Source organism: Tenrec ecaudatus, chromosome 10 (assembly GCF_050624435.1).
Source record: "Tenrec ecaudatus isolate mTenEca1 chromosome 10, mTenEca1.hap1, whole genome shotgun sequence".
Lineage (NCBI taxonomy): Eukaryota > Metazoa > Chordata > Mammalia > Afrosoricida > Tenrecidae > Tenrec > Tenrec ecaudatus.
In genome coordinates, this window is record NC_134539.1 from 116,191,685 (window position 1) to 116,211,179 (window position 19,495).

Genomic DNA, 19,495 nt, shown 5'->3' on the forward strand with positions numbered 1-19,495 from the left:
GCCTATGTGGGGGCATCATATACACCAGGAGCATCTTCCGATGGCTGGAGGCCATGGCACCTCCCTTATCTACCACCTTGGACATACGCGCAGTGTTTCGTTTCGTGATACACCGGGCGCTGAGGGTTGACGTCGACTTGACGGCACCTAAACCGCATGAACTCCACATCACTCCTGTAATCCCGTCTCACTCACAGCCACGGACGCAAACCGACTGACTCACTCAGTAATAACAGGAGGGGCAAAATGACATCAATTGTGGCCGATGTGCAAGTTAAACTGGCAGCTCAGAGAGGAGAAACAGGCCAGATGAGCAGCGAGATGAATCCTTCGCAATAGACAAAGTCATAAAAGTTTTTAACAAGCAAACTAAAACAATCTTCTTCTTTCTCTACAAAAAAATTAATTAAATTAAATAATAATCATAAAAGATGTCCCCAAGGAAGGCGCTCAGTGGCAGCACGATGCTTACTGGGTGCTAACGGCAGGGTGGGGAGGTTGAGTGGCCTCTGGGTTACACAGGCCCCTGCAGCAACTGTACCCATTGGGTTAATGGCACATTGCACACCACTGAGGGAAGAAGGAACCAAGTCTGCAGAGCAGCCAGGCAGAAAGCAGAGGGCAGGGCATTCCAGAATGGGGGGTGGGGAGGTGGAGCTACAGAGACCGGGCGGGAATGATAAGGAACATGCATATTTGGGCATTCCATATACTTCATATACACATCCGTATCCTCCAATCGATGGAATACAGGATATTTCACCTCTGGACAACCATGTAGACAGATACACCTGATGTGACCCTGAGCCAACCACTGATGTTCCAGGGCGTGAAAACATTTGGACGGCCGTGGTTAACAGCTCTAGAATCCGCAGTGCGCGGGAACTCTCGGGTCACTTTCTACAGAGTGATGCACGTGCCCATGGGTCACAAGAACATGAACTTAGAAGCTACGTGCCAAGACACACTTGAGAGATGGCTACGTTAACTGAAATTCCAGCGACCAGAGAGCAGACTGCTTTCTCTCTGGGTGGAGGTCTGCAGCTGGAGAGGCAGGCACAGGGTGTTATCCTTTGCTGGCGTTGATGTCTACATGAAATCCTTCAACTTAAAAGTTAAACCAGGAGCAATCACTCTCTCTACAATGAACACTATGGCCATTCCTCAGAGTCGTCCCGTAGCCACACCCAAACATGCGCTACACCCATGTGAACATCCAAGATCTTGACTGGGTGCCTGCGTATTAAGGTAGATGTAGAAATCTGGGAATTTGCCAATGGTTGTGCTCATGAGGATGCTGGTTCCGTCCACAAGTACCAACACCAACTCCTTCCTGGCCACACAACTTAGATGACTTACTCACTGCCACTCAGAGTCGACTTTCAGGCCTCCACACCTCTGTTCCTGCCACTTTATCCACCTGGAATGTTCGTTCTCCACCCGCATGTCCATCCAAACAAGTCCTACCCAGCTCAACTCCTCCCCACCTCCTTTACACAACACTTCCCAGCCAACCTAAGGGTGTCTTTCCTCCTCGTCCAAACTCCCAGGACCATTAATTTGTACGATATACTTGGCAAGTAATCAACTAAACTCTATAGGATTAGGAGCCCCAGTGGCTACTAACCAAAAGATTGGTGGTTCCAACTCACCAGCCAGTCCATGTCCACAAGAGAAACAATGTGGCAGGCCGTGTCTGTAAAGACAGACAGCCTCGGAAACGCTGCAGGGAAGTTCTGTTCTATTCCGCGTGCTCCCTATAATTGGGGATCAACTGGAAGGCAGTGGGTTTGGTTTCTACAAGGTTCATCTATTTTATTGTTTTCTGAACTATCATTTTAGTCACCAGAGAGTCTCACTTTTCTCCGTGTCTTCATTAAGATACTACCTCTTAATGCCAACTCCACTCCTGGGGTACCTCATCCAACTCACTGCCATCCCGTTAGTACTGACTCATAGCGACCCCTGTGGGTTTCTGAGACTGTAACTATTCACAGGCGTAGATCCCAGTCTTCTTCCCAGGGAGCTGCTGGTGGTTTCAAACTGCCGACCCTGCAGACTGTAGCCCAATGTGTAACCCCTATACCACCAGGGGTCCATACCTCATTTTGAAAGTAGAATTAAATGTAAAACGAAGTTAATGAGTTGTTAAGCTCATCTTAATAATCTTTCTTAAGAGTCAAACCTCCTACTTAAAAGATATGCAACCAATAATATGCAACAGCCTCGTAAAATAATTCTAAATCCTCCCCAAATTTGTTGTTGTTGTTAGGTACCAACAAGTTCGCCCCAAGCCATAGCAACCCCGTGCATAACAGAATGAAAACACTGCCTGGTCCTGGTCCTGCCCCATCCTCACAATTTTTCCTATGCTAGACCCTATGGTTGTAGCCACTGTTTCAATCCATCTCGTTGAGGTCCCCAAATTTACTTTTTCAAAAGCCCCACGAGATTTCATTTCAGGGCAGAGCCGCCGTCCTAATGAACGTAACCCAATTTGTCCCCGAAGCCTCCAGCTTCAAATTCTAAAAATGTACACAAAGCCCTGGCAGCCACCATGGGTTAACTAACGGTGACAGATGGAGGCTATGGAGTGAATGACTCCGTAGTCAATAATCCCTAGTGTCCCGTATGAATAAATACATCGTTAGTAAATGACCTTACTGTCTGAGAAAGTTAAGTGATTAAAAAAGAGTGACTAACTCAGAAAAGCACTCTGTCTGCTTTCCTGGATCAGGAAGGGCTTCTTAAAAATACCTAATCACTTCAGAAAGAGCCCTGGTGGTTAGTGGGTTACCCTTGTACTGCTAACCTTAAGGTCAGCAGTTCAAAACCACCAGGAAAGAGAGGCTGGCTTTCTTGACTGCCCTCTGGAAAAAGAGATAACTTTATTCCCATAAAGGATTGCAGTCTTGGAAACTCACAGGGACAGTTCTACCCTGTCCTATGGGGCCACTATGAGTTGGAATAGGCTCAATGGAAATGAACTTGGTTTTTGGCTTAGAATCATGCAGGTGTTTCAATTGATTGCTTTACCTGTCTGAGTGCGCTTGGGAAAACTTCAAGCAATTGCTAAGCATGACTATGTAATTAACAGACAGTATTCTTTTCGAGGGGAGATTGCATGTCAGGGGTGGAATCCTCCCTATTGGGAGTCCTAGGTTTGATTCCTGGCCAATGCAACACATGTGTAGTCACCACCACCACCTGTTCATGTTGGCATGTGTGTTGGTAAGTTGCTGAGCAGGTGTCATCAACTTCCAGCCTAGGAAGTGGACCAGGACAAGGAAGGAAGAAATGCCTAGCAATCTACTGCTGAAAACCAGCCAATGAAAACCCTAGGAACCACAAAGGTCTGACCCTCAACCAATGGTGGAGATAACACAGGACCAGGCAGCATTTTGCTGGAGTCAGAAGCCAGTTAACCGGCGGTTAACACCACCATTCTTTGGAATTATATATTTTAACTCATTTAATCCCCAGGAGAGCCCCAACTTTATAGCTATGAAGGCTAAAGCACAGAGAGATTAACTTACCCAAATCCCACAGCAACACAGTGCCAGAACTAGAATTTGTATCTCAACAATTTGACTCTTAACCACTGAACCTGCTGAACAGGTAATGTCATCTTGACTGAGTAGCATACCATTTGAGGCCATGTCCATAAAGTCATGTCTGGGCATCCAGACTGGTTGCATATGTAACATTCATATATATATATATATATATATATATATATATATATATATATATATATATATATATATATACACACACACACACACACATATATATATACACACATATATATACATACATATATATACACACACATACATATTGCAGCTATACTATATTTGTACGTAAAACTATGATTTACTATTGTAATGTGTAATACTCTATGCAGAAAGATACTGTGCATGTCTGAAACTGCCCGCACTTGGAAATACTAGAATCGTTGATCACTGAATATGGCCACTGAAAGAAATCTCGAAGTTTGGACACTCCAGCGGACTAGTTCAAGATGTTATTTGTGGGTGAGTGGTGCAAAACTCAGGTCGATGGTGGCCTGGGTCATAACAAAGCCCTCTCAAGACGTCTACTGCGTTTTCAGTTTCAAAAAGGAAACACGTTAAAATTAATATTTAATGTATCATCAACAGGGCTAAGTAATATTGAGAACTGGGGTCAGCTAAGCACCTAACCCTCAAACTTTAAAACCACCCTGACATCGAGTTGATTCCGACTCATAGTGACCCTGTGGGCTCGAGTAGAACTACTTCTTTGGGTTTCCAGGACTTTTCATCTTTAAAGGAGTAGAGAGCCTTAACTCGCTCCTGTGGAACAGCTGGTGGATTTGAACCTCTCACCTTCCGGTTAGCAGTTTGTTGTGTAGTCTCCCACGCCACCAAGGCCCCTTAGTGTGTAGCCCACTACCTCAACCCTAGGTGATAATTTTCACTTTAGGAATTATAGGCATGACCGTTCATCTATACAACTAAACAGAGCAAAGATTCCAGTAAACACACACACACACACACACACTCTCTCTCTCTCTCTCTCTCTCTACCTCACCACCGCCCCCCCAACGCAGTTATTTTGCAGCTCCAATTACTGTAGTGTGTGTGGGGGGGGGGCGCACGCGCACGCGTGTGTTTACAGGGTGAAGGAAGACTTCAGACAGGGCAAGATATGACAAAATAATAATTTATAAATTATCAAGGGCTCATGGGGGAGGAGGAGAACAAAAGAGAACCTGATGCCAAGGGCTTAAGTGGAGAGCAAATGCTTTGAAAATGATGAGGACAGTGAATATACAGATGTGCTTTACACAAGTGATGTATGTATGGATTGTGATAAGAGTTGTATGAGCCCCTAATAAAACGTTTAAAAAAAACTTGGTCTAAAGCTCTGCTTACACGTGTTTCTATCAAAAATGAAATAACCACGTATTTGGAAAGCAAATACGTCTTGGAAGACCGTTTGAGGAGTTTGAGTTGTGACTACGTTTTCAAGGATGTCAGTAACACAAGGGCTTCATCCATGACTCCTTGCAAAAACTGAAACCACGACCGCCTTGTCAAATTCAGACAGTTTATCTTGGCACTGGCAAGTGTAGCAGTCTCTTGGATGTCTGGAAACGTGTCTAATTACGTCTTGAGAGTCACTAAAAAATAACCAGTGCCCCGGAGCACACAGCTCAGGGACCACTCCAGAGCATCCAGGGAACCGCGCCAGGGGAGAAAAGAAACGGGAAAAAAAGAAAAGAAGCAAGAGTGAAACCAGGATGAGACGCTGGTCTCTCTCTCCGAAACCATCCTCGAGTGGTCCCAGAGCCTGCGGGGCCCTCCCGCCTCTACGTTTTTATTTTCCTTTGCTTGTATTTCCATTAGGTCACTGGCTCTCCTCTGGAGGAGGGCCCTGCCCACATCATTTACCTGCCGCAGGGCAGCCAAGGCTCCCTGGAGCTCGGCGCCCCCTCGCCTCCCCAATCCGGAGAGCACCCGAGGGACGCCCCTGCTCGCGAAAACGCAGCCTGGAGGCGCTGTGCGCCCCGACACCCTCCCTGAGGCCGCACCCCGGGGGCGCCCCCACTCGGGAAAGCACAGCCTTGAAACTCCGCTTACTCCTGACATCCCTCCGGCGACCACGCCCCGGGGCAACCCCTCTTGGGCAGGCACTGCCCTCAGGCTCGGCGCACCCCACCCGACACCCCCCTCCGGCCGCACCCCACGGGCGCCCCCTCTATGGAAAGCGCCCCGAGTGCGCGCGATGGGACCGCCCTCACCTGAGCCGGAGGTTGGCCATGAACTCGGGCATGGAGACGGTGTCCAGGAGCACAAAGTCCGCCTTGCCGAACTCCAGGCTCTCCTGCTCCGCCATGGCGCCAGCGGGCGGGCTCAGGTGGGCGCTGACGGACTCAGGTGGGCGCGCTCGGGCCGCGCCGGTCGCCGGGCCGCACGGGGGCCGCCTCGCTGCTCCGCGGCGAGCTCTCGGCCGAGTGGCTGCGAAGGGGGCACACCCGGCAGTTTCCGCTTCTCCCGCGGCGGTGGCCGGCGCTGTGGGGGACGGGACACCGAGCCGGAGACGGCGGCGGCTGGTCCCGCCCCTGGCCTTGCGCTGGGCCCGGCCGCCCCGCCCCGTCCCGGCCGCCCCGCCCGCCGGGCCTCCAGGCCCCGCCCCGCCTGAGGAGCCCGCCCCGCCCCGCCCCGCCCCGCCCCGCCCCGCCGCCGCCGGCAGCCACCTCCTCACCTGGGCGGCGCGCACGCGCGGGCGGGCGGCGGGGACGCGCCCCGGGCCTGGCGGCGGCGGCGGCGGCGGCGGCTGAGCAGCAGCGCCCCCTGGGGGACTGGCGCTGGAATCGCGGGGACTCCGATTTCCAGGATTGTTGCCTCCTGCCCATGCTTTCCCTGCCCGTGCCAACCAAACAAAAGTGTTTATGGGAGCCTTTCTGGAATACAATCCACTGACATTCTGCCTCCCTGACGTGAAGCCCACGCCAACGCCTTTTCTCGTGTCTTCCCCATCCCTGAAATCTTGGTTCCCTCCCCGCACAAACAGAGGTAGTAGTAACAATGGCTAATATTTGGGGGGTACAAAAAATGCCCAGAGCTGTTCCGAGCGTTTCAGGGAGCTCATGTAACTTGCTATAGGGTCCAGGAAGTGGGGAAGCTGCGATTTCACCCTCGTTGATTTATGAGCCCGCGTGTTTACCACATGGCTGACGGGATCTCTTTCTCTGACTGATCATGCTATCAAGCATCACCTTATACTGTTATTTAAGTTTTTAATATAATTATGTCTTATGCCCCCCAGGATTTCTGTAGGGGACCAAAAGTTCCTGCTATCCTCATTGTTGCCAGACAAGTGACTATTTTACAACCTTGTCCATGTAGCTATGAACGCCCTACTGGCTACGTGGAACGGAGTGAGAGGTCTCTGATTTACAGACTGAGCTCTGGAAATTCTTCTGGGCCTGAGAATTCACTCCCCAATGAAACAGTATTATAAATAGCTTACACTGCTACCAAGAGGCTGGTGGTTTGAAACCACCAGCTGCTCTGTGGGAGAAAGATGAGGCTTTCTATTTCTGTAGGGAGTTACAGTCTGGGAAATTCCCAGTGACTGTTCTCCTCTGCCCTACTGGGTCACCGTGAGTCAGGATTGAATCGATGGCAGTGAATTTTGTTGACAGCAGGCATACCTCTGTCAGGCCAGTCTTTTGTTGGAAAATGGACTAAGAAATCTAGAGCCCTCCCCACCCCCACATATACTCCAAGACCTGGCTGGGTTCCAGCTCCGTGTCTGAATTTGAGCTGAGTAAACTAGACAGAGGACCCTGCTTCAGCTGCCAACCACACGCCCTGGCCGAGGGAGAGGATCATCTTTACCAGCTACGGCTCTGCCAACAGGAAGTACTACAAACCCTGATACAGGTAGGGCTGGGCTGCAACAGAATATATAACATCCACTAGCAGCTCTCTGGATGCAGAAGGCACACCCGCCTGAGCCTCAAGGCCTTCATCTAAGAACTAAGAGCCCGGGGTTAGACACTTTCCAAGGTCGGTCCGTCCTCTGTCTGAGTCATTTGTATGGCTCAGCCAGTAGTAGCTAAGCAGGTGGTGGCTGAGTTCAGTACCTTTAGCAAAAGCAGCCCTGAATTTCAAAATGAAAAGACAACGGCAAGAACTTTTTGTGCACTCTGGATCAGCTAGGGGCCATAGTCAAAGACCAATTAGTAAATGGAGCTACGGATGTTCCCTGAATCCTGGGATGAGTAGAAATGAAGCCCATATCTCAGGGCACCATGGCAAAGGAACGAGGCCCGCAAAGAAGAGAAAGTTACAGAGCTCATGCAGTGGGAGGGACTCGGGATCCAAGTTTCAATGGCCAAAGAAGAGAACTTTTGTTTTAATCATGATTTAACCCAGGAACCCAACATATAAAATGTATACACAACAGATTCAGAGGGCACTTTGTAAATCTATTCTATAAGCCCAGATTAGTATAAAATCAGGCATAGAGTAGAAAATGAGACTGTTTTGTTTGGATTTTTAATTGTGATTTCGATGAAAGTTTACAAAGAAAATTGATTTTCCATGTGCCAGTTCATACATATTTTGTTTCACAACATGATTACATTCACTGCAATGTAATAACACTCTTTCACCTTCCAACCTGTGTCTCCTGCCCGTCTCTTCTATCCCTTGCTGCCTTCTGAGTTTCATCGCTGGGCAGATGCTGCACTTGTGTGGTTGATCATTTTAAGGAGTGCACACTTTCCTATGGGCCTGATTATTGTTTGCCTGGGAGCTGAGTCACAGGGGTGAGCTCGGTTTCAGACTTGGTGTCTAAGGGTCATAAATTGGGGCATCCCACCAGTCTCTATCAGACCATAAGCCTGGTCTTTATTATGATTTTGAGCTTTGCTTTACATTTCCCTTCCATGCAATCCATGACCTGCTATTGTGACTCTTTTCAGAGTGGTCAGCAGTGGTGGCTGGGCACCATCTAGTTCTTCTGGTCTCAGGGTCATGGAGACAGAGGTTTGCATGGTCTATTAATCCATTGTACTGTTTCCTTTTTGGTTTTTGCTCAAGAGCTTGATTTATGCTTTATTTATTTATTTTCCAACAGTTTTATTGACATATAATTCACATATCATACAATTCAATAGTTCCATCACATTCCATATATCTTTGAGTCTCTTCATTTCTCTTTGCTCCAATCAAGGAGAGAGAAATGTTTGCATCTTAGATGATGTGTTAGGCAGGGTTCTTTATAGAGAAACAAAACCAGGACACTTCTGATTGTATATAGAGAGAAAAGGATAGGTTCATACAATGAGAAGGAATATATCGGGCTAATCAGTGCACAGAGCAGTACAAAGGGCTCAGTTCAACTCACTTTTGTGAGTTAATATACTGAAGGTCCTTCAACTCATGGGGGTTTTGGGTCCAAGACCAAGAAAGCAGACTGCTAACGGAGTCTGCCTTCAGGCAAGACAGGCAGAATCAGCCTGCAGACAGCAGGGTGAATCATCAACAGGCAATAGTGTGGGAAGCAGCCAAGTGAAGCAGGTCCTGATGGGGTCTTAAGTCCCAACAATGTACCCATAGCACACAATCGTTCCAGCAGCATGGCCAAGCAGGTCTCGAAGGAGCCTCAGTCTCTATCAATGCACAGCAAAGCTACATGATCCGTGGGTTGGCTTGGCCCACAGGCAGTGCAGCACACGGTTGAGACAAAGAACTAGCTCACGCTGGTCTGATCACCACGGAGAAAGAGTAACAGGATACCATCAGTAGAAAGCATGTATCTTGGTCACCCTCCAATCTAGCTTCCACCTGATTAAACTCTGCCCACATGTTCCTATGGAGGCCTAGTTGGCACAATAAACCGAACTATCACAGCTAACTACGCTCAAGCTTTTAGACCTCAGTCACTCCTCACCAAAGCATCATGCAGAATGGTGTCTTTGTGGACTATGTTATGCCAATTGACCTTGATGTTCCCCAAGACTGTGACCCTAAGCACCCAGGACCAGCAGCTCTTTCTTTATGAGGCTGTTTGGAGGAGCCCAAATTTGTCCATTGGAGCTCATCGTTGCCTTAAAGTAGCCTCAAGATTCCAACTTACTTTGGCATATTGTTTTGGTCGCACAGTGTTCAGGAAACCTGTATTTGCATCGCTAAGCAAGAGGTTAGTACTCGTACAATTTTACAGTCCCACCTTTTAAGAAAGCAAGCGCAGAGCTACAACCTTATGAACCAGTGACCCCTGAATAAGGAGTTCAAATACGCAGGCTCGACAGAGAAAAAGGCAACGTGGAGAACGGCAGTCAAACGAGGGAAAGTGGATGGAGTGGGTTCGCTCATCATTCATTTGATTTGTGATACCTATTTAAATCTAATCACATCTGGATATGTGTGTCTTGGTTGCATGTGAAAGCCTAGGAGTTAATGAAGTACACTGCTGTTGTGAGGGGCGTGTGGTGCTGTCCTGAAACAGACGTGTCCATTGTCTGCCAATAATGCATAAAGCTAAGTCTGATCTTGAGGAAGCCCGATCCAAACCCATAGTAAGGGTCAGTCTATGAAACAGCTTACTGGTACCCGTCCAAACATCAAGGACATGAAAAGACAAAGACAGACAGAAGCACTGGCCCAGGTCAAAGGAGAGCAGTACGACATCCCAAGGGGGGATCCTGGACTGGATCTTGGACACACAAACATAAAATTGCCGTGGAGAACATTATTGGAACAGCTGGCGAAATCCATGCTCAAAGTGACCCTCTAGGACAAGGTAGAACTGCCTCTGTGGGTTTCTGAGACTAACTCTTAACGACGGGAGTACAAAAATCTCATCTTTCTCCCTAGGAATGGCTGGTGGTTTTGAACTGCTAACCTGTCGGTTAGAGGCCCCATGTGTAACCCACTATGCCGGCAGGGCTCATCTTATTTATATTAGGTAGTCACAGCATATCAATGTTCATATTTCTGACTTTGGTACTATGATACTGTAAGAAAAAAGCCTTTGTTCTTAGGAGCTACCCAGCAAAGCATTGAAGAGTCAAGGGACAAGTGCCCACCCGCAGTAACGGTAATAATAAAGCTGGTCCGGGTGGTTGGTTGCTGTTGTTAGGCGCCATCGAGTCAGTTCCGACTCGTAGCAACCATGTGCACCGTAAAACATAACACTGCCTGATCCTGCAGCATCCTCTGATCATTGTGATGTTTGAGCCCAATGGACAAGGATGTCCATTGAGCAGATGGAGCACAATATTAACAACTGGCTCCTGTTGGTAAAGGATATCAGGGAGGTTTTTCATTTGCACCATTCTGGCAACTTTTCCATCCGTTTAACTTTGTTTCTAAGGAAGATATATATTTGTTTTCAAGATATCCAGTTACACTCAGAGATGAAAGTCGGACCTGCCAGACCTAGCCCACTCTCTGAGAAGCTTGTAGCAGGGAAATCCGTCAGCTCTGGTCGGCCCAGATGTGCTAAAGGACCATAAACAACACTGAACAGGCGATCTGAAAAAGGCCAATCATGTAATGTTCGTCTCATTGTCGAATATAACCATATGACCCTGGGAGGGTAGAGACAGCTTTTGAACATACTGTTCTCTGCCTGACATTCCCTTCCCTGCTGTCTCAGTTCCCCAGTCCCTTGTTCAGCTACCTTCTGCTCAGCCCTCAGCAATCACGCCCAACATGCATTCATCAGAGAAGCCTGACCACATCTCCTAAGTCAGAGTTGGCTGCCTCTCCCATCTGCTTCTTGGTGTTAGGCACCGTGGAGTCCACTTAGACTCCTAGCGACCTCATTAGACGGAGTAGAACTGCCCCATAGCCTTTCCTAGGCTGCCATCTTTATAAAAACAGACCACCAACATAAGAGGCCTTTCTCCTGCGAAGCTAATGGCGGGGGGTTGGGGGAGGGCTGTTTGAACCACCAACCATTTGATGAGCAGCCAAAAATTTAAGCATTGCACCGGCACCCTGGTATATGGGAAACAGAAGGATTTCTCCCAAGTTGTCTCCCCAAAATATATGCCAAACTTAACTGCCTGCGAATGACTGTACACTTGGAGGTCAACAGAAGTAGGTCAGAGTTATTCTCCCTAAGGCTTATCAGCCATCTAGACCAAGCAGACACCACTCTTTATCCCACAACAAACAGGGCCCACTCCCTTCTGATAAGGATAGTATTTGTCTGCTTCCTTGTAGGAGACCCCAGAGAGGTCATGTCCACCCAAGGATGACTAAGGCTAGGTTGCCATCATGAATCTAGGGTCCGCCCATCTTGTCACATGTATACCCCTAGACCTTCCCATTCCTATGGGCACACCCCTAGCTCATCCCCTTCCTGTCACGCTTATGCCTATCATACATCCCCTTCCTATGATGTGTATGCCTATTGTATTGCCCCTTCCTGTGACATGTGGGTACCTGTAATCATGTCCCCCTAATGAGATATAACCCTTGGGTGGCAATAAAGTCGAGGCTCTCTCCTGCTCTCGCGGCTGGGTTCCCTCCTTGAGGACCATCAAACAGGGCTGAGGTGAGCATGCTACTATGCATGTGTCTGACTCCATTTATTTCCGTATTTCTCTTCTGTCTCTCATGCCCTCTACAACTTTACTATAATCTTTACTATTATCGCTGTACAATTGCGCCTACCGGACCAGTGATGATTTGTGGGGGACCCTCCTCACCCCACACCAGTAGTGCTGCCCCCTCGCACTACGGAACACACTTGGGCCTGGTTACATTTCCTTCTCTCTCAGTAGGTCGAGAGAGGGAGCTGCGTCCAGTTGTTCCGGGTGTAACTCTGATGCCTGGTAGCACCGTGCCTAGCGTGTGAAGTTCTTAATGAGCACTTGCTTGATAAATGAGTGCATAATGATCCGTGACTACATGGACAATGTAGGAGGGAGGAAAGTCTCCCCCTTGGGAGAGTCCTTCAGTCTGTGTATGACATTTGTCTCCTTCACACCCCTTGCCTCTGGAAGCAGGTCTCAAGCCTGCTTGGATTTCTCCTCTGGGGCCAAACCTATACACTACTCTGTTCACACTGCACGCAGGTTGTCGGCCGTGGTATATGCCCCTTCCGTACCGAACAGCTGCTGCAGAGAGCTTATCTGGGAAAATAAAATATTTACTCACTCTCTGCTTTCCCAGAATGCTCCTAGGTTTCCCCGCCCTACCGGCCTCTCTCAGAGCACAAACTCATTTAACATTCACCTAGCAAAACAGAACAGGGGGTGGAGGGGCGGTGGTTAGGAAAACCAGATTGCCACAGCACAGTTGAAGGGGATTTTATAGTTATCTTACGAGCTGCAATTCTTGTACAGCGGTTATTGTAGGAAGACAGGTTTACGTCGCAAAATGACTCCATGATGTGCTCGCTGCCACATGGAAATCTGGGGTCCTCTGCCTTTGCGATGAGCCAAGATGCCACTTCCTCTACTCACCTGCTTGATTTGAATGAAGAATGATGTCACAGTGTGGGGATGGCACTCAAGGAGCAGAAACCAAATGCGTGTGAATCGAGTGGACAATGAAGTGTCACTGTAAACCTTCACCCAAGGCACAATAAAAAGATGTTTTTAAACCAAAAAAATAATGATACATCAAAGATAGGCTGTATGCTTCCTGTGTTTCCTGAAGTCTGCCTTTTCATTCTTTTTTTAAAAAATCATTTTGGGGGGCTCGTACGACTGTTCTCACAATCCGTACATCCATCCATTGTGTCAAGCACATTTGGACATTTGTTGCCATCATCATTCTCAAAACATTTGCTTTCTACTTGAGCCCTTGGTATCAGCTCCTCACATTTCCCCTCTCTCCCCGCCACCCGCTTCCTCATGAAAACTTGATAATTTATAAATTATTATTATTTTGTCATGTCTTACATGATCCAAGGTCTCCCTTCACCCACTTTTCTGTTGTCCATCCCCCAGGGGAGAGGTTATATGTAGATCCCTGTAATCGGTTCCCCCTTTCTATGCCACCTTTCCTCCACACTCCTGGTATCGCCACTCTCACCACTGGTCCTGAAGGGATCATCTGACCTGGATTCCCTGTATTTCAAGTTCCTATCTGTACCAGTGTACATCCTCTGGTTTAGCCAGATTTATAAGGTAGAATTGGAATTATGATAGTGTGTGGGGGGGAAACATTTAAGAACTAGAGGAAAGTTGTATGTTTCATTGTTGCTATACTGCACCCTGGCTGACTCATCTCCTCCAGTTGCCTACAGATGGGCTTTGGGTCTCCACTCCACACTCCCCCTCATTCACAATGATATGATTTTTTTGTTCTTTGATACCTGATACCTGATCCCTTCCATACCTCGTGATCACACAGGCTGGTGTGCTTCTTCCATGTGGGCTTTGTTGCTTCTTAGCTAGATGGCTGCTTTTTTACTTTCAAGCCTTTAAGACCCCAGACGCTGTATCTTTTGATAGCCGGGCACCATCAGCTTTCTTCACATTTGCTTATTCACCCGCTTTGTCTTCAGTGATCATGTCGGGAAGGTGAGCATCATGGAATGCCAGTATAATAAAACAAAGTGTTCTTGCATTGAGGAATTACTTGAGTGGAGGCCCAATGCCCATCTGCTACCTTAATACTAAACCTATAAGTATCTATGCATAGATCTATTTTCCCATCCTCATATACAAATATATTTGCTTATGTACATGTCTATATTTAGACCTCTATAAATGCCCTTTGCCTCCTCGTTCTTTCCTCTATTTCCTGTTACTTTCATCTTCTCCCACTCTCATGCTTAGCCTTTGTTTGGGTTTTAGTAATTCCTCTCAATTAATTGCCTTTGATCAAGCCCTACCTGGTCTCTTATACCCTCTTTGCCACTGATTTTAGATCACTTGTTGTTCCCTTGTCCCTGGGTTTGTTAACACTACTTCCTTTCCCTCACCTCCCCCTCTCCCATGTCCCCCTAAACCGTTGATTCCATTGTTTTTTTTCTCCAGATTGTTTATTCAGCCTATCTTATCTAGATAGACCTGCAGAGATAATAATATGCACAGAAATAAGACAGAGCAAACCAAAGCAACAAAACAACAGCAACCAAAAAATGACAAAAAAATAGGAGAAAAGCCTGTAAATAGTCCAAGGTCTGTTTGTTGAACTTTAGGAGTGTTTTCTGTTTGAGTCTGATGGGGTGCTATGCCTTGGCCCCAAAGTCTATTTTTGGTACTCCGTTGGGACTTCGTTGCTCTGCTCCTCTGGCTGTTCTGTTGCATGCCCTTAGTGTTTTGCCTCAGTGTGGTGGGGTCAGATTTGGGGCAATTCCCCAATGATGTCCCCTGTAGGGCTATGGGTCAGTTGTTGTAGGGCTATGGGTCAGGGATGTTGTGTCTCATAGTGGGGCCGGCCATCGGGTCCTGTCTGTGCATTGGCTGCTCTGAGCAGGGATATTGTCCTCAAGGCTTAGTGTGCCTTTTCAGAAGTAAAATTAGACCCAACAATTTTCCTTCTCATGTCATTGTGACTTTTATCCAGCTGTGGACTCCTCTTTCTCCTCTCCACCCTACCTCTAAAGTAGCCATAGGATAAAGGAAGGTAATCTTCCCCCCTCCCACCCACCCCCCAAAAATAGCTATAGGATAAAGGAAAGGGGATCTTTCTTTGTTTTAAGTTTCATTGAGATTTGGGTGAAAGTTTACAGAGGAAATAGTTTCTGGTCAATAATCCATAAGCATTCTGTTTGGTGACATTGACTGCAATCTCCACAAGGTCAGGACATTCTCTTCACTTCCTCCCTGGTATTTCCATTCCTTTTTCCTTTGTACCCATTCCTGCCCCCAGCCTCCACCCTGGGGAAATGCCGCCCACTTGACCTTGGAGAGTTGATGGCTGTTGTAAGAAGTGCCCCTGTTCCTTGTTCGCCTTTTAGGCCTATCTGTTGTCTGGCTGAGAGTTGAACCCGTGGATGGACTCCGTTTCAGGCTTGAAGGCTATCTAAAGGCCGTAGATAGAGGGGTCCCAACAGTCTCTATCAGATCAATATGCCGGGTCCTCTGTGTGACTTGGAGTTCGTGTCCACGGTGTCTTCCCTCCTTGTAGCTCCATCTAGGGCCTCTTGTTGTGATATTAGGACAAGGAGTCATAGCCCACGCCCCTGTCACGAGCCACCCTCCTAACTCAGCAAGTGACTTCAAAAATTCATCTTCTTATCTCTAACTGTTTATGACCAGGGACCATCCACCCAATGGCTGAAGACCTGACTGGATTTTAGAGATTATTTCCCCCTGTGACCAGGGTGGCCAGCCCTCCTTACCTGTGACTCGCTGTGACTGTGTTGAGTTGGGATGAGAGGGGTCTTCCTCTGGCTGACAGAGCTCCTGTAAACATAATCAGATTACGCCCAGAGGAAGGCAGGGGGTGTCAGCTGAGGAGGGGAAGCAGCCGGAGAAGGGGGAACCACTGCAAGGTCTGAGCAGCAGATGGACAGTGACATAAGACACAGGTTCTCAGCTTTTTGGGGGGGTTTCATCTTCTTTTGATGAAAACACGTCAACTTTCCCTGGAAAAGTACACGAGGCACATGCACCAAACAGTTTCTTCACGGGACCCTCGGAAGGAATCCATCTATGGACCCCACGTGGGAACCCGAGCTCAAGGAAGAAAGCCCCAGAGCAAACAGAGAGGAATGTCAGCATGGCGTCACTGTCAGGATCCTGCGAGTCATCGAGTCATCAGACAGGACCTGTCCCGGGAAGGAGCACGCTGTTCCCTGTCCCTCACGCCACCCCCACCCCACGTGGGCAGAGGAGCCACAGGCATGACAGGGGCAGGAAGTGGAGAGGACACAGCCTGACACTGCCCCAGGGCCACTCCTGCCTGTGATAACACAGTTTCTGACTCTCGCTGCTTCGATTACCTGGTAGGCAGGATGAGCCAGGGCTTCCTTTTTACTTTCTAATCTATAGTGGATAAATTCCAATGGCTTTCGCCACTGGGTACTTCATCCCAGCCAGGAACTGCCAATATGAAAAGAGGCTTTGATTCTGTAGGAGTCTGTGGGGTTGGGAGAGAGACAGATGCCAGCCAGACTTAGAAGTAGAATCTTTAAGATGGTGGAAAACATGTGAAATGATTCACTACTGATCAGTAAGTAAGCGCAGGCCAGCCCATGCTATTGAGTAATCTGTCTGTTGAGTAATCTGACACTATATAGCCCTAAATTCCCTAAATTCAAAAAGCTCACTGCCATCAAGTCCGTGCTGACTCACAGCGACTCCTTAGGATAGGATAGAACTGCCCCCCTGGGTTTCTGAGATGGTTCTGAGGAGCCGCTGGTGGTTTTGAACTGCTGACCTTGCACATCAAAGTCCAACGCATCACCATTCCACCACCAGGGCCCCCTAGGACCTGTCCTTTTTAAAGGTAAAATTTAATTTGAATTTTCTAAAAGTCACAGCAAATGTAGCAATTGAGAATTAACACAGTTGGGATCACAGGGCTAGAAGATCTCTTAAGAGGCTCAACTTTCTAGCATGCTCATACTCATAATTAGAGATATTGGCCATCTTTCTGGGTTTTTAAAAACAGTTTTATTGGTACTTTATCCACATATCATACAATTCAACAGTTCAATCATATCAAGAAGAGTTGCACAATCATCACCACAATCAATTTTAGAACATTTTCTTCTTCGTACTTATTGTTATTAGTCTAATAATAATTGTTATTTTTAATTATGGCAAAATATACACAACAAATCAGTCTCCAATTCAATAACTTTGCTGGATAGGGCAAGATATGACAAAATAATAATTTATAAATTATCAAGGGCTCATGAGAGAGTGGAGAGCAAATGCTTTGAGAGTGATTAGGGCAAAGAATGTACAGATGTGCTTTATACAATTGACATATGTATATGTATGGATTGTGATAAGAGTTGTATGAGTCTCGAATAAAATGTTAAAAAATTCAATAACTTCTGCATGATTCAGTGCCATGGGTTATACTCTTCGTATTGTACAACCATTATTAATATCCTTTTCTAGATTATTCTGCCACCCTTAACATAAACTCCTAAGCCAAAACTCTTCCTCCTTCACCCTTAATGACCATTGATCAACTTTGGTTTCTTTCTTTCTTTCTTGTAGTTTTCTTGATATAAAATCACTTTTAAAAAGAGCTGTCTATCCATGACCACAATCAGTCTAGTACTCCCTCCCACTCCCACAGTCACGGTTTGCTCCCCACTTCCCCTCACCCACCCCACGCCCCTCCCTGAGACACCATTGCATCCGTTATTACCTCAGTGCAGAGCCACTTCTGGGCTTCATAAACTGGGAAACCAAACAGAAACAATTTTTAAAAACCAGAAAGGAGAAAAAATATAAAGATAAAAATAAAGACTCATCAAGAAAAGACCCGGCATTCTGTAGCTTGTCCCCTCGAGTGGGGCTATATAGTCTCCATTGCTATCATCCGGCCCCCCTCTGTCCCCTCAGGGGATCATTAGTCCATTACAATTCCTGAGGGGTTTATCTATCTTGGATTCATGCACTGAATGATCTTAATTATAGTATGAACATATGCGGGTCTAACAGGATTAATGAGGTAAAACCAAGACCATAATAAAGGGGAGGAAATAGGAAAGAACTAGAGGAAAGATGTGTGTTTCAACAGTGCTCTACTGCACCCTGCAGCTATCATCCCTTAAGTGTGTGGCCCTTCTGGGAGGACTGTCCCATTATCTTGCAGGTAGTTTCGGGGTCTCCGCTTGATCTAATTGAACTATGGATTCTTGTAATATCTATAGAGCTCCCAATAAAATGGGAAAAATTATATAATGCAATATTACTCAATAAAAAGGATTCAAACAGCCAAGGGAAAAAAAAAGACCATCTGAGGCAGACTAGCAAAAGAAACTCTATTTTTGCAAGTCACTAAATAACTTGCCCATTCCTCCCTCCCATCTCAGAAAGCTGACTGCTAGTTGACCTGCCCGGTCCCCCTCCCCTGATGGGAAAGTCTGCTGGTGATTAATTTTAGAATGTACATCCACATTCCCAGGTTCTGGACACTACAATTAATTTTGACTGTTCTTCAATATATTGTTTGTTCCCATTCAACATCATTCCCTCTGATGTTGTAATCTGAATGGTATAGTTAATCTTGCATGGTAACCAGTATGTTCTAGTCAATTTTGGTATGGTTTCTTTTATGACAAGGAATGTACCTTGTAATGCATGCTTGCTCTTCTTGAAGTTACCAGAATGTTATAATCATGCTGCACCCTGTAATGCCCCCTAGCCCTAAAGAATAGGAACATTAATTTTGCTTTCTGCTTCTGTCCACACTTGCTTAAGTCTTAGACAAAGGATAAATGCATTTTCCGCCTTTAAAAGATGGACTGAAATGTGGACTCAGGACTGCAATCAAAGAATCGCTTTTAGATTCTAGCAGTCCAGTTATAAGTGAATAAAAACTCTTCAAAATTATCAAGACATTATAGTGACTATCCTTTATTCAAATCTGCAGCACATCAACAATATATAAACAGCCAGAGAAGAAATTTTTGTCATGGAACAAGCGAGAAATATTTAAGCCGAGAGCAAATTCATGTTGGGTCAAGAGGAAGGGCAACTGACCAAGTATCATATGATACCATGGTTCCATCTACCATCATCAAGTTTGCAATAATCTCTGTCTGGTAGTGGCCAGAGGGGATCCGCCGGAGGTGTAATCTGAGTAGATATTCTGCAGATGGGCTTTGGGCTTTAGGACAGGTCTATGGATTTCTTTAAATAATATTGTATTGTTTTGTGTGTGTGAAGGTTTACATAGACATTTAGAGTCTCATGTAACACTTTCTGTAGAAATAACTGTTCCATGGTCTTGGTAACGTGCCTCGCAGTGTGTGAGCCCATGTCCCGATCTCTCCTCCCACGGTTCCACTTCCTTGACTCTGTTTCCTGGGCTCTTGTGTCCTTCTATGAGAT

At 46.8% G+C, this 19,495-nt stretch overlaps 1 protein-coding gene across 1 annotated transcript in view; it reads right to left on the minus strand.

The window, feature by feature from the left end:
* MYO1D (myosin ID) overlaps positions 1 to 6,111 on the minus strand; it is a 333,146-nt gene extending 327,035 nt beyond the window's left edge. The window contains exon 1 of the mRNA XM_075561385.1: positions 5,789 to 6,111. Within this exon, the coding sequence (XP_075417500.1) occupies positions 5,789 to 5,883 (95 nt within the window). The 5' untranslated portion in view covers positions 5,884 to 6,111. The remainder of the gene's footprint in view (positions 1 to 5,788) is intronic.
* Positions 6,112 to 19,495: the final 13,384 nt, after the last annotated feature.